The 17,212-nt window shown below is 51.2% G+C and overlaps 1 protein-coding gene across 1 annotated transcript in view; it reads right to left on the reverse strand.

Moving 5' to 3' along the window:
• Positions 1-872: 872 nt before the first annotated feature.
• Positions 873-17,212, reverse strand: part of LOC124043991 (solute carrier family 49 member 4-like) — an 84,092-nt gene continuing 67,752 nt past the window's right edge. The window contains exon 9 of the mRNA XM_046363229.1: positions 873-2,834. Within this exon, the coding sequence (XP_046219185.1) occupies positions 2,719-2,834 (116 nt within the window). The 3' untranslated portion in view covers positions 873-2,718. The remainder of the gene's footprint in view (positions 2,835-17,212) is intronic.

Genomic DNA, 17,212 nt, shown 5'->3' on the forward strand with positions numbered 1-17,212 from the left:
CCTTATGAATATGCTGGAGGAAATAGGTACAAAAGTATCTATATCCACAATAAAACAAGTCCTATATCGACATAACCTGAAAGGCTGCTCAGCAAGGAAGAAGCAACTGCTCCAAAACCGCCATAAAAAAAAGGCAGATTACAGTTTCAACTGCACATGGGAACAAAGATAGTACTTTTTGGAGAAATGTCCTCTGGTCTGACGAAACAAAAATAGAATTGTTTGGCCACAATGACCATCATTCTGTTTGGAGGAAAAAGGGGAAAGCTTGCAAGCCGAAGAACACCATCCCAACTGTGAAGCACGGGGGTGGCAGCATCATGTTGTGAGGGTGCTTTGCGGCAGGAGGGACTGGTGTACTTCACAAAATTGATGGCATCATGAGGCGGGAAAATTAGGTGGATATATTGAAGCAACATCTCAAGACATGAGTCAGGAAGTTAAAGCTTGGTCACAAATGGGTCTTCCAAATGGACAATGACCCCAAGCAAACTTCCAAAGTTGTGGCAAAATGTCTTAAGGACTACAAAGTCAAGGTATTGGAGTGGCCATCACAAAACTCTGACCTCAAACCCATAGATAATTTGTGGGCAGAACTGAAAAAGTGTGTTCGAGCAATGAGGCCTGCAAACCTGACTCAGTTACACCAGCTCTGTCAGGAGGAATGGGCCAAAATTCACCCAAATTATTGTGGGAAGCTTGTGGAAGGCTACCCGAAACATTTGACCCTAGCTTAAACAATTTAAAGGCAATGCTACCAAATACTAATTGAGTGTATGTAAATTTCTGACCCACTGGGAATGTGATGGAAGAAATAAAAGCTGGAAGAAATCATTCTCTCTACTATTATTCTGACATTTCACATTCTTAAAATAAAGTGATGATCCTAACTGACCTAAAACAGGGAATTTTTACTAGGATTAAATGTTAGGAATTGTGGAAAAATGAGTTTAAATGTATTTGGCTAAGGTGTAAACCTCTGACTTCAACTGTACATACTATATACCTTATCACCCAGGAAAAACATTTTCTGTGGCACAGCCGAGTAATGGGAGTTGGTGAGTGGTTTTGGGGAGTACCCCCCACTTGTGCACGGGCAGGGGGCATGTTGAAAAAATAAATGCCCAGTTCAAGTCCCTTGTAGATTAGTGCCTTTCAGGACCAGTCACTCCACAATCTGGACAAAGGTGGTTCTTTCCCGTTCCCTCTCTTTTTCATATTAAACATCAGTTCAATATGTGTTATTTCTCCGTGGGAAAGTAAGCATCTCCTCCAAGTCCAACCCTGACCGTCCAGGCAAGGAGGTGCTTACCGAACCACTACCTGCCTCTTTTTGTCAGTGTCCTCACCACAGTGACTACTGCTGGTGAACGCTATGCGTTAGATGTAGAGCAGCTTCATGGTGACTTAACAGTTTGTGGTTTCCACAGAATCAGCCACAGTCTCAGCTGTGCAACAGCGGTATTCACATATTTCATGACAGTCTTTGTATTTGTCTCTGCATCTACTGTGTTAGTGTTCTGATCCCTCAGTAAATACATCTGTAATAATAATGGACATTTCTACTGAGAAATATTTCATGTTAAAACCATTTTAAAAAACATGCCTTTCTCACTGAAACAAGTTTAGTTCAAAATTCAAAAATCTCCTATATAGTATTAACAAACTGTAAACAGCAACAACAAAAAACATTTGACAATTCTGAAATGTTCGTCTGCATATTAACCAACTCAAAACAAAAATATCTGACTCCTGTTGTCAGCTGAAAGGTCAGAATGACACGAGGAAACTACTACTTCCAACGTCCATATTCTGAACGGCTCATTAAAACGGACTGTGTGGGAACACCATGAGACCCGCGCAGCAGAGCCTCGACACACACAGAGAGGAGAGTTTAAAGCAGTGACTTTGCATGCAGAGCAAGGCGGTCTCTGCGGCTCATCCAATCAAATCTCAAGACACTGGCGTGCACCAGGGTGGTGTCCAATCATAGTCGACTACACTGGCAGGAACCTGCACGGCCTGCAATCAATTCAATCCCATAGGGAGAAAAAATGTCTTGCATAAGTCTTGAGAGAGGGGGATATAGTAAAAAAAGGTGACCATTTGTCACTATTAAAAGACATGTAATATCACAGGTAATTCTACAGAACAGCTTAGTTTGATAGTTTTAGCCCCGTGCAATTCATAACCAGCAGTTATGAGTGACACTAAAATGCTATACGGTCCCTTGTTAGCACAGACTGGTGGGGCTTGCTGATTGGCTGCTAGAGCTACTCAGCCAATCAGGCCTCTCTTCTCTCATTAAGATCAGAGGACCAACAGGCCACAGGGAAACCACCTGCCACAGGGTGCATCTTTAGACAACAACAGTCCCTCATCATACCATGACCAGGTCCCACTGTAGTTTACATTATAAAAAAGACAAGACAATGCTGCGTCAGAGGACCAACTGGCCAAACCGACAGTTATAAAGACTTAACATTAATGACTAATTGTCTGAGGCCCTTGGCTGGCGCTTCTCATTGGCTACAAGGAAATCACAATGAATCACCGACCACCGTCATATTACAAGATTACACCTACAGCTATACTTAAAACGTAAAAGAGCGCAAGGTTGCACTTCTGAAATCCATTTTTCTTCCTCTTCTTCTTTGTGCAGTGCGTTTCAAATGTTCCTGTCTTTGTTCTCCTCTTGTTCCAGTCTTTTTGTGTGTGTCAGACTGAGACAAAGACGTCTAGGTAGAGGCGGTCGTAGGATTCCCTGAAGAAGAGGATGAGGACGAGGCTGAAGGCACAGGAGCCCGTCAAACACCAGTTTAGCCACGACAACTCTGAGGAGAGATGGAAAAGGTTAATTAGATCACTGAAGGTTACTCATTACATCTGTACCTCTACGCTCACTGCAGGCCAGGCATTGCCAGTACACTACTGTACATCAACATCACAATGACCTTTATAACAGACGACAAGAACAACCAGTCATATAGTTAAAGTATTGACTCCATGACTGTGTATAAACCCAACCGACGACATGCAATAGTAGTCGTATAACGTGTTCTAATAGGTTAATGTGTGGAGGTTATTCATGTCCGTTAACTCAAAACAAGCCCTAATTCATGAAATGTATAGACTAGAGGGTGACATCGTTCTGAACTTTGTGTCATGCATCTAAATAATGTCAGTAATGGCCTGTTTTCCCTTCCAGCATTGAACTAAACTTGAACCCCAATGTTTTTCCTTTTCCCTCCTGTTTTGCTGTTTAAGCTCCAGTGGCCCTAGTTAGCCTGTAATGAAGACGTAATGGAAAGCCACGTGTAGAGTGAGACTAATTGGTGTGAGCCATGGTTCTACCTCAACACACACACACACACACACACACACACACGCACGCACGCACGCACGCGCGCGCACGTAGAGCAACATATACCTTGACAGACACATTACTTCCTGTTACTGCACCAGAAAGAAATCGATATAGGTCTCCTTTCAGCGGCACAGCACTAGGCATGCCCTCTCAACATGATGCAGAGGTGTGGGTGGGGGGAGAGAGAGAACGAGAAAGAGAGAGAGACGGAATACAGAGAAAGAGTCACCAGAGAGAGCAAGGGAGACCAGAGAGTGAGAGAAACAGAGACAGAAAGAGAGAGAGCAGAGAGAGAGAGAAACAGAGAGACAGAAAGAGAGAGAGCAGAGAGAGAGAGAGAAACAGAGAGACAGAAAAAGAGAGAGCAGAGAGAGAGAGAGAAACAGAGAGACAGAAAGAGAGAGAGCAGAGAGAGAGAGAGAGAAACAGAGAGACAGAAAAAGAGAGAGCAGAAAGAAAGAGAGAAACAGAGAGACAGAAAGAGAGAGAGCAGAGAGAGAGAGAGAAACAGAGAGACAGAAAGAGAGAGAGCAGAGAGAGAGAGAGAGTAAAACTGAGCGGGGTGCCCAGCACCCCTACCACTAAGACAGGAACCACACGGCCTGATAAGGTAGAAGATGACAGCCCTCCAGCAGCTGGCAGGGACCTGATAAAGAAACAGCAGGACTAAATATAGAGAAATGAGGTCAAAACACACCAACTTGAGTGGAGCATGCATCTTAATTCCCCCTGCAGGGCATTTCAATTTCAGTTGCCCGGTCCTATAATGCAGTTGATCAATTGCCCCTGAAGTGAGCAGCTCAATCGATGGGTGAGAAGTGAGACTCAAGCTAGGTCAGCCGTTTGGCCTGTTTGGGTAAATTCTATGATTTGGCCCTCTGGCACATCTCAGAGTGAGTCAGCCAGAATGGATCCACCTCTCCACCATGGTAACGTTAAGGAGACAAGGGTGCATTGCACACAGGATAAAAAATAGGCCTTTTGGCTTACTCTTTCACTTATTGTTGCTACCTGAACCTACACAGAAAACAGTCATAGTGTCCAGAGGGGCAGAGGACATAAGGGAGAGAGTAAGAAAGAGAGAGGCTCCTCCTAAGACAATGTGAAGGAAAATAATATTTTTTCTTGCTTATCCTTTCATTTGTCTCTCCACTAGGGTACAAAAAGAGCCTCTTCCTGAAGCCAGGAAGAGAGAACATCTGTGGATCCAGAGCACATTGGACAGAGAGCGAGAACATCTGTGGATCCAGAGCACATTGGACAGAGAGAGAGAACATCTGTGGGTCCAGAACACAGTGGACAGAGAGAGAACATCTGTGGGTCCAGAACACAGTGGACAGAGAGAACATCTGTGGGTCCAGAGCACAGTGGACAGAGAGAGAGAACATCTGTGGGTCCAGAGCACAGTGGACAGAGAGAGAGAACATCTGTGGGTCCAGAGCACAGTGGACAGAGAGAGAGAACATCTGTGGGTCCAGAGCACAGTGGACAGAGAGAGAGAACATCTGTGGGTCCAGAGCACAGTGGACAGAGAGAGAGAACATCTGTGGGTCCAGAGCACAGTGGACAGAGAGAGAGAACATCTGTGGGTCCAGAGCACAGTGGACAGAGAGAGAGAACATCTGTGGGTCCAGAACACAGTGGACAGAGAGAACATCTGTGGGTCCAGAGCACAGTGGACAGAGAGAGAGAACATCTGTGGGTCCAGAGCACATTGGACAGAGAGCGAGAACATCTGTGGGTCCAGAACACAGTGGACAGAGAGAGAGAACATCTGTGGGTCCAGAACACAGTGGACAGAGAGAGAGAACATCTGTGGGTCCAGAACACAGTGGACAGAGAGCGAGAACATCTGTGGGTCCAGAGCACAGTGGACAGAGAGAGAGAACATCTGTGGGTCCAGAACACAGTGGACAGAGAGAACATCTGTGGGTCCAGAGCACAGTGGACAGAGAGAACATCTGTGGGTCCAGAACACAGTGGACAGAGAGAACATCTGTGGGTCCAGAACACAGTGGACAGAGAGAACATCTGTGGGTCCAGAACACAGTGGACAGAGAGAGAGAACATCTGTGGGTCCAGAGCACAGTGGACAGAGAGAGAGAACATCTGTGGGTCCAGAGCACAGTGGACAGAGAGAGAGAACATCTGTGGATCCAGAACACAGTGGACAGAGAGAGAGAACATCTGTGGGTCCAGAGCACAGTGGACAGAGAGAGAGAACATCTGTGGGTCCAGAACACAGTGGACAGAGAGAGAGAACATCTGTGGGTCCAGAACACAGTGGACAGAGAGAACATCTGTGGGTCCAGAGCACAGTGGACAGAGAGAGAGAACATCTGTGGGTCCAGAGCACAGTGGACAGAGAGAGAGAACATCTGTGGGTCCAGAGCACAGTGGACAGAGAGAAGAACATCTGTGGGTCCAGAGCACAGTGGACAGAGAGAGAACATCTGTGGGTCCAGAGCACAGTGGACAGAGAGAGAGAACATCTGTGGGTCCAGAGCACAGTGGACAGAGAGAGAGAACATCTGTGGGTCCAGAGCACAGTGGACAGAGAGAGAGAACATCTGTGGGTCCAGAACACAGTGGACAGAGAGAACATCTGTGGGTCCAGAGCACAGTGGACAGAGAGAGAGAACATCTGTGGGTCCAGAGCACATTGGACAGAGAGCGAGAACATCTGTGGGTCCAGAACACAGTGGACAGAGAGAGAACATCTGTGGGTCCAGAACACAGTGGACAGAGAGAGAGAACATCTGTGGGTCCAGAACACAGTGGACAGAGAGCGAGAACATCTGTGGGTCCAGAGCACAGTGGACAGAGAGAGAGAACATCTGTGGGTCCAGAACACAGTGGACAGAGAGAACATCTGTGGGTCCAGAGCACAGTGGACAGAGAGAACATCTGTGGGTCCAGAACACAGTGGACAGAGAGAACATCTGTGGGTCCAGAACACAGTGGACAGAGAGAACATCTGTGGGTCCAGAACACAGTGGACAGAGAGAGAGAACATCTGTGGGTCCAGAGCACAGTGGACAGAGAGAGAGAACATCTGTGGGTCCAGAGCACAGTGGACAGAGAGAGAACATCTGTGGATCCAGAACACAGTGGACAGAGAGAGAGAACATCTGTGGGTCCAGAGCACAGTGGACAGAGAGAGAGAACATCTGTGGGTCCAGAACACAGTGGACAGAGAGAGAGAACATCTGTGGGTCCAGAACACAGTGGACAGAGAGAACATCTGTGGGTCCAGAGCACAGTGGACAGAGAGAGAGAACATCTGTGGGTCCAGAGCACAGTGGACAGAGAGAGAGAACATCTGTGGGTCCAGAGCACAGTGGACAGAGAGAGAGAACATCTGTGGGTCCAGAGCACAGTGGACAGAGAGAGAGAACATCTGTGGGTCCAGAGCACAGTGGACAGAGAGAGAAACATCTGTGGGTCCAGAGCACAGTGGACAGAGAGAGAGAACATCTGTGGGTCCAGAGCACAGTGGACAGAGAGAGAACATCTGTGGGTCCAGAACACAGTGGACAGAGAGAACATCTGTGGGTCCAGAGCACAGTGGACAGAGAGAGAGAACATCTGTGGGTCCAGAGCACATTGGACAGAGAGCGAGAACATCTGTGGGTCCAGAACACAGTGGACAGAGAGAGAGAACATCTGTGGGTCCAGAACACAGTGGACAGAGAGAGAGAACATCTGTGGGTCCAGAACACAGTGGACAGAGAGCGAGAACATCTGTGGGTCCAGAGCACAGTGGACAGAGAGAGAGAACATCTGTGGGTCCAGAACACAGTGGACAGAGAGAACATCTGTGGGTCCAGAGCACAGTGGACAGAGAGAACATCTGTGGGTCCAGAACACAGTGGACAGAGAGAACATCTGTGGGTCCAGAACACAGTGGACAGAGAGAGAGAACATCTGTGGGTCCAGAGCACAGTGGACAGAGAGAGAGAACATCTGTGGGTCCAGAGCACAGTGGACAGAGAGAGAGAACATCTGTGGATCCAGAACACAGTGGACAGAGAGAGAGAACATCTGTGGGTCCAGAGCACAGTGGACAGAGAGAGAGAACATCTGTGGGTCCAGAGCACATTGGACAGAGAGCGAGAACATCTGTGGGTCCAGAGCACAGTGGACAGAGAGAGAGAACATCTGTGGGTCCAGAACACAGTGGACAGAGAGAACATCTGTGGGTCCAGAGCACAGTGGACAGAGAGAACATCTGTGGGTCCAGAACACAGTGGACAGAGAGAACATCTGTGGGTCCAGAGCACAGTGGACAGAGAGAGAGAACATCTGTGGGTCCAGAACACAGTGGACAGAGAGAACATCTGTGGGTCCAGAACACAGTGGACAGAGAGAACATCTGTGGGTCCAGAACACAGTGGACAGAGAGCAAAAACATCTGTGGGTCCAGAGCCCAGTGGACAGAGAGAGAGACAGAGAGAACATCTGTGGGTCCAGAACACAGTGGACAGAGAGAGAGACAGAGAGAACATCTGTGGGTCCAGAGCACAGTGGACAGAGAGAACATCTGTGGGTCCAGAGCACAGTGGACAGAGAGAACATCTGTGGATCCAGAACACAGTGGACAGAGAGAGGACATCTGTGGGTCCAGAACACAGTGGACAGAGAGCGAGAGAGAGAGAACATCTGTGGGTCCAGAATACAGTGGACACAGAGAGAGAGAGAGAGAGAGAGAGAGAGAGAGAGAGAGAGAGAGAGAGAGAGAGAGAGAGAGAGAGAGAGAGAGAGAGAGAGAGAGAGACAGAGAGAGAGAGAGAGAGAGAACATCTGTGGGTCCAGAGCACAGTGGAAGACAAAAGAAGAAGTGAAAAGGTGAAGGACGTTGCATTGTGCAGTAGCACAGTCATTAATCAAGTTAGCTCAGTAACCTGTTTCCTGTTGGTGTGGAGGCCCGTTTACGGAGTTGTGTTTCTCTGACTGTGTTGTCACCACAACCCGCCTGCCCCTGATTCATCCATTTAGATTGGAGATTAAGAGAGGAGAGATATGTGAACGGGTGTAGAGTCTGAATGAATGCTAATGTGTCTTTGTATGCTTACCAACAAGTATTTGTTTGTGAAGATGGGGCTAAGTGGCTTGTGCGGTCATGGTCCCTCTGACATCGTCAGTGAGGAGTGGTGGGCTGTACTGTGTAGAAAGTTGCTTGAACAGCAATACACAGGGGAATAGGAGTGGACTGAATCTATTTCCCTTTCTGTACATTCATAATGAAAGAGCCTCTGGGGAGAGATACGCTGATGCAGGCTATCATAGCTCCAGTAGCTCAGTGATAATTCCCAACTGACAGTTAGGAAGGACAATTGAAATGATGTTTTCACTTCTCCCTCTGGCTATATTGACGCCTCACCCTGCGCCCTGGGACATCAGCCAAAGCCGCTTATCATACCAGAATTATTCCTAATTGTCGCCGATAATGCCACGTTTTAAAATGGATGTAGCTTTTCAGAGCTGGTTAAATGTCTTCTCACTTTACATAGCTGTTTTTAGGGGAATGGAGCTGGCTGACTGGCTGACTGGCTGACTGGCTGGCTGGCTGGCTGGCTGGCTGACATTAGCCAGAAATAAATGAAATGAAATCATAAAACGTTCAATGAAACAAAATGAGAATAATTATTTTCTATTACTGTCAGAATGTTCCGACTGGGTGGGTAGACATTAAGACTGTTTAATATGACTGTGTGTTCCTAATAGGGTGTGTTTGATTACACTGTCAACTGTTCCCACGACGATCCTTCAAAAACATCCCAGAAATAAAAGTGCAACTGCAAAACAAAAGGCTTGTTAATGATCAACGTGGCGCTACAGTCTGACGCCTCCATAACATTCACAAAAGGTTAGGAATTACAGATATGCCAAATAACATGTTATTCATCTCATAGTGTTGTACTTCAAGACAAACACAGCAAAGTTTGACAAAAAACTAAGTTTAAAACAAAAAGAAAAGCGGCAATTATTTTCGGTCTGTTCCCCTCGTAGAAGTCTTGGCAACAAACACAACGATATAGCTGCCTATCCCACACAAACGCTAACTCCTCCACATAGACGAGGAATCTTTGACTCTACACTTCACAATAAGGCTCCCTACTTTTGTATTCCACCCACCTCTCCATAGCTAAATCACAAACACAGAGACGATGAAATCTAAAGTACCAACAGCTGTAGCTGTATGCATTCATATGGCCAATGTTGTCTCCATTCGTGTTTTCAGACAGATTCAGTCCTATATAGAGCAAAGGGTGCCATTTGGGAGGCACCCTGAAATACCCTGCTGGAATAGAAGGAAGTTGGGACCCGCTGAGCCGAAACCCTAGCAACCCTTCAATATTAAAACAATATGTATAAAAATATATTTTTTAAAGAAGTTAAAGCATTGATACTTCAGAATTTGTTCTTTTGGCAGTGAGCAGCGAATGGAAATTTTAAATCAACTGTAACCAAAAAATAAATGAACATCTTTGAGGCTGAGATTGCCAATTTAAAATGAAGGATGGAGCGGGGTTCATTTTGAAAAGGCAAAGATTTATATGGAATTCTTCTGCTTTTAATTCCACACCACCGCATATGCCACATCGATTACTGTATAAGGCTGAAATGAATGAAGGATGAATTAGAGGTAAAAAACAAAATATTGCAGCCCTATCATACAGTGGAGGCTGCTGAGGGGAGGATGGCTCATAATAATGGCTGGAACAGAGCAAACGGAATGGCATCAAACCACGTGTTGGATGCATTTGATACCATTCCACTCATTCTGCTTCAACCATTGCCACAAGCCCATCCTTCCCAATTAAGGTGTGACCAACCTCCTGTGCTATCATGTTTTGTGGTGGTTGAATGTAATCCTCCGTTCATCCACATTGGTTGATAAACAGGACAGAGACAACAGGAACTGGATTTAGTCGTAGTTGTCCCCCACAATGAAATCGATACGTCTCCGTCCGTTAGTACATTTGTACGTTCGTCACACACGATATCTCAGACAGCACTGGCCCGATTTTGACGAAACTTGGGTGAATGATGTGTGTTGCTATAGAGAGCCAATATTTACAAATTTGCTAAATTCATGAGGGACAACATGTTTACTATTACCTTTTAATAAGTTGTCTCAAATACATGTAAACCAATGGTCTAAATTCCTATAGGGACATGTACATATATTAATTGTTCCTAACACTGATTCCTGAGGAACACCAACTGCTCTACTTTTTTTTAGGGCCGAGCTACTGGCAGTCATCAAGAGGGTCCAGTCCACACAGCAATACCACAGGATTCTGAACTCAAGATGTCTTGGGCCCTTAACTATAGATCTCAGACCAGTCTCAGCTGGGTATAGTCTCTGAGCATCAATCAGTGCAGAAGAGAGGGAGCGAGAGACCCAAGGGTAACATAAACCACACTACTGCCTGTGACCACAACAGGGTTATATTTTAAAAGCTAAAGCTGCGCCAAAGCTCTCTCATCTCAGTTTAATTTCCTGGGTGTCAGAGGGAAAGAGGGTAGGAAGCCGCCAACACTGTTCCCTTCACAGTTCCCACCATATGGGCAGCATCCAGCACACAGACCCCTCTGTACACATCCACCAAGATGTCATCAACCACCACCACCAACAACAACTAGAAGAGAAAAATGTATAGATTGAGGCCTGTGTCCATTTGCTGATCCTACAGTACATACATCTCCATCTGACACAGCCTGGCTATTGACAGTCGGCACTTTGTCTACCTCCCAAATAGCACCCTATTACAGTGCACCGCTCTGGGGAACCAGCCAGACTGTACACCCCCTGTACTCTGGGGAACCAGCCAGACTGTACACTCCCCGTACTCTGGGGGACCAGCCAGACTGTACACCCCCTGTACTCTGGGGGACCAGCCAGACTGTACACCCCCTGTACTCTGGGGGACCAGCCAGACTGTACACCCCCTGTACTCTGGGGAACCAGCCAGACTGTATCAACCCCTGTACTCTGGGGAACCAGCCAGACTGTACACCCCTTGTACTCTGGGGGACCAGACAGACTGTACACCCCCTGTACTCTGGGGGACCAGCCAGACTGTACACCCCCTGTACTCTGGGGAACCAGCCAGACTGTACACCCCTGTACTCTGATGGACCAGCCAGACTGTACACCCCCTGTACTCTGGTGGACCAGCCAGACTGTACACCCCCTGTACTCTGGTGGACCAGCCAGACCGTACACCCCCTGTACTCTGGTGGACCAGCCAGACTGTACACCCCCTGTACTCTGGTGGACCAGCCAGACTGTACACCCCTGTACTCTGGGGAACCAGCCAGACCGTACACCCCCTGTACTCTGGTGGACCAGCCAGACCGTACACCCCTGTACTCTGGTGGACCAGCCAGACTGTACACCCCCTGTACTCTGGTGGACCAGCCAGACTGTACACCAACCGTACTCTGGGGAACCAGCCAGACTGTACACCCCCTGTACTCTGATGGACCAGCCAGACTGTACACCCCCTGTACTCTGGTGGACGAGCCAGACTGTACACCCCCTGTACTCTGGGAGACCAGCCAGATGTACACCCCCTGTACTCTGGGGGACCAGCCAGACTGTACACCCCCTGTACTCTGGGGGACCAGACAGACTGTACACCCCCTGTACTCTGGGGGACCAGCCAGACTGTACACCCCCTGTACTCTGGGGGACCAGACAGACTGTACACCCCCTGTACTCTGGGGGACCAGCCAGACTGTACACCCCCTGTACTCTGGGGAACCAGCCAGACTGTACACCCCCTGTACTCTGGTGGACCAGCCAGACTGTACACCCCCTGTACTCTGGTGGACCAGCCAGACTGTACACCCCCTGTACTCTGGGGGACCAGCCAGACTGTACACCCCCTGTACTCTGGGGGACCAGACAGACTGTACACCCCCTGTACTCTGGGGGACCAGCCAGACTGTACACCCCATGTACTCTGGGGGACCAGCCAGACTGTACACCCCCTGTACTCTGGGGAACCAGCCAGACTGTACACCCCCTGTACTCTGGGGGACCAGCCAGACTGTACACCCCCTGTACTCTGGGGGACCAGCCAGACTGTACACCCCCTGTACTCTGGGGGACCAGCCAGACTGTACACCCCCTATACTCTGGGGGACCAGCCAGACTGTACACCCCCTGTACTCTTGGGGACCAGCCAGATGTACACCCCCTGTACTCTGGGGGACCAGCCAGATGTACACCCCCTGTACTCTGGGGGACCAGCCAGACTGTACACCCCCTGTACTCTGGTGGACCAGCCAGACTGTACACCCCCTGTACTCTGGGAGACCAGCCAGACTGTACATCCCCTGTACTCTGGGGAACCAGCCAGACTGTACACCCCTTGTACTCTGGGGGACCAGACAGACTGTACACCCCCTGTACTCTGGGGGACCAGCCAGACTGTACACCCCCTGTACTCTGATGGACCAGCCAGACTGTACACCCCCTGTACTCTGATGGACCAGCCAGACTGTAAACCCCCTGTACTCTGGTGGACGAGCCAGACTGTACACCCCCTGTACTCTGGTGGACCAGCCAGACCGTACACCCCCTGTACTCTGGTGGACCAGCCAGACCGTACACCCCTGTACTCTGGTGGACCAGCCAGAGTGTACACCAACCGTACTCTGGGGGATCAGCCAGACTGTACACACCCTATACTCTGGGGGACCAGCCAGACTGTACACCACCCTGTACTCTGGGGGACCAGCCAGACTGTACACCCCCTGTACTCTGGTGGACCAGCCAGACTGTAAACCCCCTGTACTCTGGTGGACCAGCCAGACTGTACACCCCCTGTACTCTGGTGGACCAGCCAGACTGTACACCCCCTGTACTCTGGGGGACCAGCCAGATGTACACCCCCTGTACTCTGGGAGACCAGCCAGACTGTACATCCCCTGTACTCTGGGGAACCAGCCAGACTGTACACCCCTTGTACTCTGGGGGACCAGACAGACTGTACACCCCCTGTACTCTGGGGGACCAGCCAGACTGTACACCCCCTGTACTCTGGGGAACCAGCCAGACTGTACACCCCCTGTACTCTGATGGACCAGCCAGACTGTAAACCCCCTGTACTCTGGTGGACCAGCCAGACTGTACACCCCTGTACTCTGGTGGACCAGCCAGACCGTACACCCCCTGTACTCTGGTGGACCAGCCAGACCGTACACCCCCTGTACTCTGGTGGACCAGCCAGAGTGTACACCCCGTACTCTGGGGGATCAGCCAGACTGTACACACCCTATACTCTGGGGGACCAGCCAGACTGTACACCACCCTGTACTCTGGGGGACCAGCCAGACTGTACACCCCCTGTACTCTGGTGGACCAGCCAGACTGTACACCCCCTGTACTCTGGGGAACCAGCCAGACTGTACACCCCCTATACTCTGGGGGACCAGCAAGACTGTACACCCCCTGTACTCTGGGGGACCAGCCAGACTGTACACCCCCTATACTCTGGGGGACCAGCAAGACTGTACACCCCCTGTACTCTGGGGGACCAGCCAGACTGTACACCCCCTGTACTCTGGGGAACCAGCCAGACTGTACACCCCTTGTACTCTGGGAGACCAGCCAGACTGTACACCCCCTGTACTCTGGGGGACCAGACAGACTGTACACCCCCTGTACTCTGGGAGACCAGCCAGACTGTACACCCCCTGTACTCTGGGGAACCAGCCAGACTGTACACCCCCTGTACTCTGATGGACCAGCCAGACTGTACACCACCCTGTACTCTGGTGGACCAGCCAGACTGTACACCCCCTGTACTCTGGGGGACCAGCCAGACTGTACACCCCATGTACTCTGGGGGACCAGCCAGACTGTACACCCCCTGTACTCTGGGGAACCAGCCAGACTGTACACCCCCTGTACCCCGGTGGGACCAGCCAGACTGTACACCCCCTGTACTCTGGGGGACCAGCCAGACTGTACACCCCCTGTACTCTTGGGGACCAGCCAGATGTACACCCCCTGTACTCTGGGGGACCAGCCAGACTTTACACCCCCTGTACTCTGGGGAACCAGCCAGACTGTACACCCCTTGTACTCTGGGGGACCAGACAGACTGTACACCCCCTGTACTCTGGGGGACCAGCCAGACTGTACACCCCCTGTACTCTGGGGAACCAGCCAGACTGTACACCCCCTGTACTCTGATGGACCAGCCAGACTGTAAACTCCCTGTACTCTGGTGGACCAGCCAGACTGTACACCCCCTGTACTCTGGGGGACCAGCCAGACCGTACACCCCCTGTACTCTGGTGGACCAGCCAGACCGTACACCCCTGTACTCTGGTGGACCAGCCAGACTGTACACCCCCTGTACTCTGGGGGACCAGCCAGACTGTACACCCCCTATACTCTGGGGGACCAGCCAGACTGTACACCACCCTGTACTCTGGGGGACCAGCCAGACTGTACACCCCCTGTACTCTGGTGGACCAGCCAGACTGTAAACCCCCTGTACTCTGGTGGACCAGCCAGATTGTACACCCCTGTACTCTGGTGGACCAGCCAGACTGTACACCCCCAGCCAGTACTCTGGGGGACCAGCCAGATGTACACCCCTGTACTCTGGGGGACCAGCCAGACTGTACACCCCCTGTACTCTGGGGAACCAGCCAGACTGTACACCCCTTGTACTCTGGGAGACCAGCCAGACTGTACACCCCCTGTACTCTGGGGGACCAGCCAGACTGTACACCCCCTGTACTCTGGGGGACCAGCCAGACTGTACACCCCCTGTACTCTGGGGGACCAGCCAGACTGTACACCCCCTGTACTCTGGGGGACCAGCCAGACTGTACACCCCCTGTACTCTTGGGGACCAGCCAGATGTACACCCCCTGTACTCTGGGGAACCAGCCAGACTGTACACCCCCTGTACTCTGGGGAACCAGCCAGACTGTACACCCCCTGTACTCTGGTGGACCAGCCAGACTGTACACCCCCTGTACTCTGGGGAACCAGCCAGACTGTACACCCCTTGTACTCTGGGGGACCAGCCAGACTGTACACCCCCTGTACTCTGGGGGACCAGCCAGACTGTACACCCCTTGTACTCTGGGGGACCAGCCAGACTGTACACCCCCTGTACTCTGGGGGACGAGCCAGACTGTACAGCCCCTGTACTCTGGGGGACCAGCCAGACTGTACACCCCTGTACTCTGGGGAACCAGCCAGACTGTACACCCCTTGTACTCTGGGGGACCAGCCAGACTGTACACCCCCTGTACTCTGGGGGACCAGCCAGACTGTACACCCCCTGTACTCTGGTGGACGAGCCAGACTGTACACCCCCTGTACTCTGATGGACCAGCCAGACTGTACACCCCTGTACTCTGGTGGACCAGCCAGACTGTACACCCCCTGTACTCTGGTGGACCAGCCAGACTGTACACACCCCCTATACTCTGGGGGACCAGCCAGACTGTACACCCCTGTACTCTGGTGGACCAGCCAGACTGTACACCCCTGTACTCTGATGGACCAGCCAGACTGTACACCCCCTGTACTCTGGGGAACCAGCCAGACTGTACACCCCTTGTACTCTGGGGAACCAGCCAGACTGTACACCCCTTGTACTCTGGTGGACCAGCCAGACTGTACACCCCCTGTACTCTGGGAGACCAGCCAGACTGTACATCCCCTGTACTCTGGGGAACCAGCCAGACTGTACACCCCTTGTACTCTGGGGGACCAGACAGACTGTACACCCCCTGTACTCTGGGGGACCAGCCAGACTGTACACCCCCTGTACTCTGGGGAACCAGCCAGACTGTACACCCCCTGTACTCTGATGGACCAGCCAGACTGTAAACTCCCTGTACTCTGGTGGACGAGCCAGACTGTACACCCCCTGTACTCTGGTGGACCAGCCAGACCGTACACCCCCTGTACTCTGGTGGACCAGCCAGACCGTACACCCCCTGTACTCTGGTGGACCAGCCAGAGTGTACACCAACCGTACTCTGGGGGATCAGCCAGACTGTACACACCCTATACTCTGGGGGACCAGCCAGACTGTACACCACCCTGTACTGTACACCACCCTGTACTCTGGGGGACCAGCCAGACTGTACACCCCCTGTACTCTGGTGGACCAGCCAGACTGTAAACCCCCTGTACTCTGGTGGACCAGCCAGATTGTACACCCCCTGTACTCTGGTGGACCAGCCAGACTGTACACCCCCTGTACTCTGGTGGACCAGCCAGATGTACACCCCCTGTACTCTGGGGGACCAGCCAGACTGTACACCCCCTGTACTCTGGGGAACCAGCCAGACTGTACACCCCTTGTACTCTGGGAGACCAGCCAGACTGTACACCCCTGTACTCTGGGGGACCAGCCAGACTGTACACCCCCTGTACTCTGGGGGACCAGCCAGACTGTACACCGCCTGTACTCTGGGAGACCAGCCAGACTGTACACCCCCTGTACTCTGGGGGACCAGCCAGACTGTACACCCCCTGTACTCTGGGGGACCAGCCAGACTGTACACCCCCTGTACTCTGGGGGACCAGCCAGACTGTACACCCCCTGTACTCTGGGGGACCAGCCAGACTGTACACCCCCTGTACTCTTGGGGACCAGCCAGATGTACACCCCCTGTACTCTGGGGAACCAGCCAGACTGTACACCCCCTGTACTCTGGGGAACCAGCCAGACTGTACACCCCCTGTACTCTGGTGGACCAGCCAGACTGTACACCCCCTGTACTCTGGGGAACCAGCCAGACTGTACACCCCTTGTACTCTGGGGGACCAGCCAGACTGTACACCCC

The sequence above is a fragment of the Oncorhynchus gorbuscha genome, linkage group LG09 (genome assembly GCF_021184085.1).
Source record: "Oncorhynchus gorbuscha isolate QuinsamMale2020 ecotype Even-year linkage group LG09, OgorEven_v1.0, whole genome shotgun sequence".
In the NCBI taxonomy this organism is placed as follows: domain Eukaryota; kingdom Metazoa; phylum Chordata; class Actinopteri; order Salmoniformes; family Salmonidae; genus Oncorhynchus; species Oncorhynchus gorbuscha.